Source organism: Artemia franciscana, chromosome 7 (assembly GCF_032884065.1).
Source record: "Artemia franciscana chromosome 7, ASM3288406v1, whole genome shotgun sequence".
In the NCBI taxonomy this organism is placed as follows: Eukaryota; Metazoa; Arthropoda; class Branchiopoda; order Anostraca; family Artemiidae; genus Artemia; species Artemia franciscana.
In genome coordinates this window covers 19,353,102-19,359,675 of record NC_088869.1, presented here as the reverse complement: position 1 = coordinate 19,359,675, position 6,574 = coordinate 19,353,102, and the positions used below count along the sequence as shown (strand labels likewise).

The window sequence follows — 6,574 nt, the reverse complement described above, 5'->3', positions numbered from 1 at the left end:
CCAGACTGGTGATCCTGCTTTCTAATAATGCATTCTAATTGTCTGCATCATCGAGCATCAGAGTAATTTCGATGGGTTTTATGTCGTGAGAGATGTACACATTTTTAAGTTGCTGGAATTCGTTTCCTTGTTTTCGCTGACTCTAGTAGCCTATATTTAGTCATATTTCCGACTTCAAACCCTTGATGTCGAACGACCCCTAGTCCTTTAGTGATAAATTAGTACAAACTTCGACTCCTTGGCGCTGGTTTCAAACCATTTCGGTATATTTTATTGTGCCTAACTTGGAAGAGCACATATCCTACAATGAAAAACGGTAAGTTGACCTAAAACTAGAAAAGCATTTAGTGATAAATTAGTACAAACTTCGACTCCTTGGCGCTGGTTTTAAACCATTTCGGTATATTTTATTGTGCCTGACTTTGACAGAGCACATATACTACAATGAAAAACGGTAAATTGACCTAAAACTAGATCAGCATTTAGTGACAAATTAGTACAAACTCCGACCCCATGGTGCTAGTTCTAAACCTTTACGGTATATTTTATTATCCCTGTTGATTTTTGAAAGAGCACACATCCTACAATGAAAACGGTAAATTGACCTAAGAGTAGATCAGCATTTAATTACATGAGGTTATTGAATTCACTTATCACCCTTTACGCCATTTGTGCCTCTGCACCCCGGGCTCTCAAATCAGAGAAAAGTGTTCTCGACCTGGAAGGCGCCCACCAAAGAGAGTGAAGGGCTAATTCCGTCACAAGGCTCACCGGAACTTCTCTGCATGGCAGAGGAAGTTCATTTGGAGTCATCAATAGACTGGTGAAGGACGAAGCCCCAAAACAATGTTCAATGACGGATAGGACTAAAGTCAAGTAGACCAGCACTATTAGCAGAGTTCAGATTAGACTCAAATTTTGTCATTATCATCAATATTTCTAAAATATTTTGACACAAATTACATGTACATAAAAGGTTGCTACCATACGTCCTAAAAAGACAAAATAGTAATGAACGGAAAATTAATTTTTAATGGCGTCCAATTCAGATGGATGCCTTGCTAGATATCAATGTCTACGTATAATCATTACCTCTAAATCATAACTTGTTTCCTGTTTTATGAGAAACCCTGATTGGTCCTAAGTGACGACGGCTTGAATTTGATGTCTAGCCTAACACACGTGTGATCGGGGCTTTAAGTAAAAATTTTTTTTTTTTTATACTTTATACACAAAAGTGCTTTTTGTCGCGTGAAATAATTTAAGAAAGTTGTTTAATCAGTGACGAAAAAAAGAAATAATAAAAGGTACTCCGAATGGCACCATTGAACTGGAGTGTGATCAATTAAAATCTTGCTATTGGCTCAATCTGTATTAAAACGCATGTGCAGCTAGACTTTCATTTCTTGAAACTCACGTGTTTGGCGGGATACATTTAATTCGGTGCTTGGTTAACACCAGTTAAAGCATCTAATTTAAAGTTCGACAAATTTTGAGATTCATAAGTTGCATAACAATATGGCGACTTTTGCTATCTGTTAGCTTTTACGTTTTAAGTGTAGTCAGTGATTTCGGGATAAATTTTACTTTAATATTTTGTTCTTACGATAGATGCCTCTATCTTCTTTTTTTCTTTCTTTACTCAAATATGGATATAATATTGAAAATATACAATATCCTTTTTTAATACAAATTTTATATTCTTTCTCTTATCCAGCGGTATTTGGTCCTCCTTTCGGTTTCCTCTTCATTTTCTTGATGATGGGTCGGTGATACTTCATATAATGGATGGAATCAAACCGGTTATTGTTTTCTTTTCGCACTCCTGAAGATGAAACAAAAATTAATCCTGTTTCTTTCTTCTTCTTTTTTTTGATCTAAGACTCACTACTTTTTGTAATCTAATTCATCCCTATTTTACTCTTATTTCTTTCATTTGCTACCCATCTATCTTACCTCTTACTCGAACTTAAATACATCACATTTCGACAATTCTACTCTTGCTGGGCCTTTCGTTATTGATAAGCTATCTTTTGTTTTTTAACCACCGATTCAACTTACTCTTTTAGTTTTTACCTTGAAAAGGAAATTCGTGCAACCGTTGTTCTAAAAAAATAATCGAACTTCGAACTAAAAAAATTTCGAACTTCGTCATGCTTTTGAAGTTCGGACTTCATAGCAAGAAGCAAAACCGAAGTCGCATTAACTAAACTGAGCTGTTGACAGCAACAGACTATGACGTTCATGACGACAAGTTCTTGCAATAAAACTCAGCTTTCAGTTAAACTACAATCTTGATTTAGACGATATATAGTTTCAACCAATTTTCAATTAACTCCAAGATATAAAATTATTCACGATCCTGAAAGTCTGGATCACTTTTGATACCTAATTAAGGTTCCCTCACATGTACTGAAACCCGAAGCCCCGCCTTTGTTTCTTTCTTAATAAAGAGAACATTATTCTAAACACCATGTTTCAAAATAAAAGAAATACATTAGAGTGAAATTGGAAGAAGGGGAACTGGCTTCTTTCTTCTTAAGCTAGGAGGTCCATAAACATCAGGTCCGGCGGTGACCCTATAATTATATCCCTATAATTTTCTATGTGCAGAAATGTTTGTGAGAAAATCACATCTTAGGTGATTGCTTAGAACTACAGTAATCACAATTAAAGGACATCCTTTTAGTTTATTTAATTTCCAGATTAATGGTCTTTGGTGATGATGGAAGATACAGAGTCCAACATAAGCAGCATTCAGTTGTCTCCATTAGTCTGACCTCTGATGATATAGATGGCTCTGAAGCTAGTGATGCTGGCGTTTCGCAGCTTAGTGAATCTTTGTTTAAGTTTATAACACCGGCGGTGTTACTCGCGATCGATCCACTAAGGCAATGCAGCCAACCCACTACTACTTTGATCATCATGGGAAGGGAGACAAGAGTTCAGAATTGCGTTGAATGGATATTTGGTTTGAAGAAGAGATGCTTGAGGAGCGCTCTGCTTTGCGTTAATGAATTTCAAAACCATATCTGTTCTCGACTTGCAAAGTCGTTCCCTTAGACACGAACATTGGACTGAAGGAGACTGTTTTATCGGCTGCATAATGTTATCAAGTATAGACATTGCGCTGGGACATGCTTGTCATCCTATCTTTATTCAATAAAGTTTCTTGTTCGAGACAGGAAAGTATAAATATTTTCTTCCAAAAAAGAAAAAAACAGTTAGTCAGAAAAACTGGGGTGCAAACCTGAAGCATTATAATGTACTAGATCTATGATATTATAGCGGAGAAAATTTTCTGGCGAATTTGATTTTATTACAAAAATTCAATTACCACTATGATGTATCGCTATTTAAAAAATGAAAAAATAAAATAAAATCTATAATAATCAGCTCCACCAACTATCCGAATTAAATCCAAGACTAATGAGTGCCCCATCAGCAGCTGTGCTGGAGTTATCGAAGGGCCCATCAATGTCCCCATCTACTTTTGAATTGTCAGTACCGTCTTCTGTTAACTGAGAAAAAGAATTTGTATAAAGATTATGCTCCTGATCCTCTAGTCTACTATCTCTACAATAATCTAGTCTCAATAGAGTAGGCAGAGGTTCTTTGTCTGTCTTTTGCAAGGTTTCAATATTCACAAATGGGTTGTTGTCTTTTGCAACCTGAATATTTGACAGCATATTTGTCTTATTGAGATCTTCAGCATCTTCATGACTGCGTTTTTCACTTTTTACATCAGTGTTATTCTGATTGTTAGGACTTTTGAAAGTGGAAGAATCGTTTTTAGATGAATTTGGAGCATTAACTGGGCTGTTTCTATAACTTGGCACTGAATGCGGATTTTGATAGTCTGATGCTGGTGATACTACTTCACCAGCTTCACTAGCTACTTGATCAACGATGTCATCTACTTGTCTCAATGCAGCTGTATCAACATGCAGATCATTAATGGAGAGGCTTTCTTTGCGTTCCGTGAAAAGATCAAACACAGAATGATGGGTAGCCTTTTCAGGCTCAGAGGTACGGTCCAACTTGAAGTAGCTCACGTTCGCTTCATTATCTTTTACTTCTTTCTGGTTGGAAATAAAGAGATTCGAAATGGACCCCTCACTTTCATTGTCAATATCATCCACTTTTCCGCTTTGAGACTTGGAAGCTTCCTCATTACTTTGCTCATCCTCATCCCTATCAGCCACTGACTCGCTGACTTCTACTGTCTGCAAACTTGGATGCTCATCATATTCATTTACTTCACGGTGTTTTGACGGTCTGTTTTTATTGCCATCTTTCAAATAGTACATACAGTCGTCTAGTTGACAACACTGTCGGATAATTTCACTGGAAACCTGGAATAAGATGAAAATTATAAAAGTAAATCGTAAATATACCTGCACAAAGGGAGGAGAAGGTGGGTTGAAACAGGCCCGGATCAAACAGGTGCGGGACCCGATAATTTTTTTTCGGGTTCGCTCTATATATTAAATATTTGAATAAAATATACCTGCATAGTAGTTAACGTACACAAATTTGTACGTAGTGCAAAATATCTCTAATATAGGAATATCCCGATTAAATTCTATAAATTCAATATGAACTTTTGCGGGTATCATTTTTCTCTATTAAAAAGTACATATTATATAATAATAAACAGATCAATAAATCTCATCCACCAATGCAAATTTAAAATGAATATACTTTTAATTGTTTGGATAATTTATAATGTATCCATTATCATAAAAAATATTGCTTAAAATTTCAGTCAATTTTATTTATTTTGATGGTAACGCGAAAACCCTTTCAGATGCGGGGTCCGATAGGGCACAACCGCTCCAATCGTCCTTCATCCGGCCCTGGGTTGGAATTGTTATCTAAAACTGCAGCTATTTCGTGTTTTGACCTCTAATCACAACAAAAATCCTCTAATCACAAGCCCCCTCTCCCTTTCATCATGAAAATACACATGAAAATTTGCAGTTCTTATCCTGATTATAATTTTTATAGTGTTTGTTATTTATATGATTATATTTTAATAAATAATGGTAATCACAAGCTGTAAACAGGCCCGGAGCGAACAGATGTGGGGCCCGATTTTATTTTTTCCAGTTCCTCTCTATAAATTAAATATTTGAATAAAGCATGCCTACCTAGTAGTTTAAGTACTTAAACTTGTACGTAGTGCAAAATATCTCTAATATAGGTATATCCCGATTCAATTCTATAAATTCAATATGAACTTTTACGGGTATGAGTTTTCTCTATTAAAAAGTACATATTATATAATAACGAAAAAATAAATAAATCTCATCCATCAATGCGAATTTAAAGTAAAAATATTTTTAATTGTTTGAATAATTCATAATTCATCGTAAAAAATTGCTTTAAATTTCAAAGTCGAAACACGGGACCCGATTGGGCCCAATCGCCCTTTATCTGGCCCTGGCTATAAAATTAGCTAAATTTATTTTTGAAGTTACAGAATCACCCAGGAATTAAAATATATACACAAATACAAACTGTAATAGAAGAAAAAATATTCAATCTTGTGAAATGCTAAAAAAAAAAGAAAAGAAAAGCGCCCCCAGGTAGCGGGCAATAGCAGGGGATAATGCTGGTTTCGCACAGGGAACGAAGAATAATTTTATAAACTCCGAAAAAGATTCTCTGAGCATCTCTTGTTGCGCTTTGTTGCTTCTCTTCCAATCTGTTGCTTCTCTTTAGAAAGAGAATTCTTGTCGCTTCTCTTGTTGTTCTTGCTTCTCTTCCATTCTGTTGCTTCTCTTTAGATAGAGAATTTTTGTCGCTTTTCTTGTTGTTCTTTCCCAATCTATTGCTTCTCTTTCATCAATTAACCTGGCAGTGTAGAGATGCTGTGGTGTTAAAAAAAAATCCAAATTGCCTGATAAAAACTTAATTTTTCATCTCAACAAAATGCTTTAAAAAGAAAGTAAAATCTTTGAATTTTACAACTAAAGTGTTACAAAAATATAGCAATACTTTTCTCATAGCATTTTTGAGAACCTAGAGTTAAATTAAAGTTTTCCCGATTTTAGAACAGAAAGTCCGAAAATACGAACCTGTACTTAAAGAGTTAGATAATTAAATAGATGACAAATTTCGATAAACACTCATTGCCATTAAAACACTGCCATTGTATATACAGGGCATCCAATTTATCTTGAAAATGCTAAGAATATATGCTCCAGTCAAAGAGCTAAAAGACAAAAATGTTACAGTAGACATTCTGCCATTTAAGAGGTTTTAACCAGTCTAACTAGCTTGTAAATTTCAAATATCCCTTAATTTTGATTTAGTTATTTTTGAAAAATATTTAAAGACAAAATATGCCTCTTTAGCATCTAAATATAAAGACAATGATGGAGGAAACATCTGAATTTTGTAGGGGTCTCCCGTCCCATTGGCGTCGGCACTCTATTCGAATTCTTTTATTTTCAAACTTGAAGATACCTCTAATTCGTCAAAACAGACTCGCCGTTAAAATCTTTTTTTCTCTCGATAAATAGAACATATCCACGAAGAACACTTCTAGGAAGTTGTTGATCGTAAA

General features: G+C 35.0%; 1 protein-coding gene across 1 annotated transcript in view; it reads right to left on the bottom strand.

Annotated features, from left to right (window-relative positions):
- Nucleotides 1–3,297: 3,297 nt before the first annotated feature.
- LOC136028946 (uncharacterized) overlaps nucleotides 3,298–6,574 on the bottom strand; it is a 37,683-nt gene continuing 34,406 nt past the window's right edge. The window contains exon 8 of the mRNA XM_065706937.1: nucleotides 3,298–4,355. Coding sequence (XP_065563009.1) covers nucleotides 3,393–4,355 — 963 coding nt within the window. The 3' untranslated portion in view covers nucleotides 3,298–3,392. The remainder of the gene's footprint in view (nucleotides 4,356–6,574) is intronic.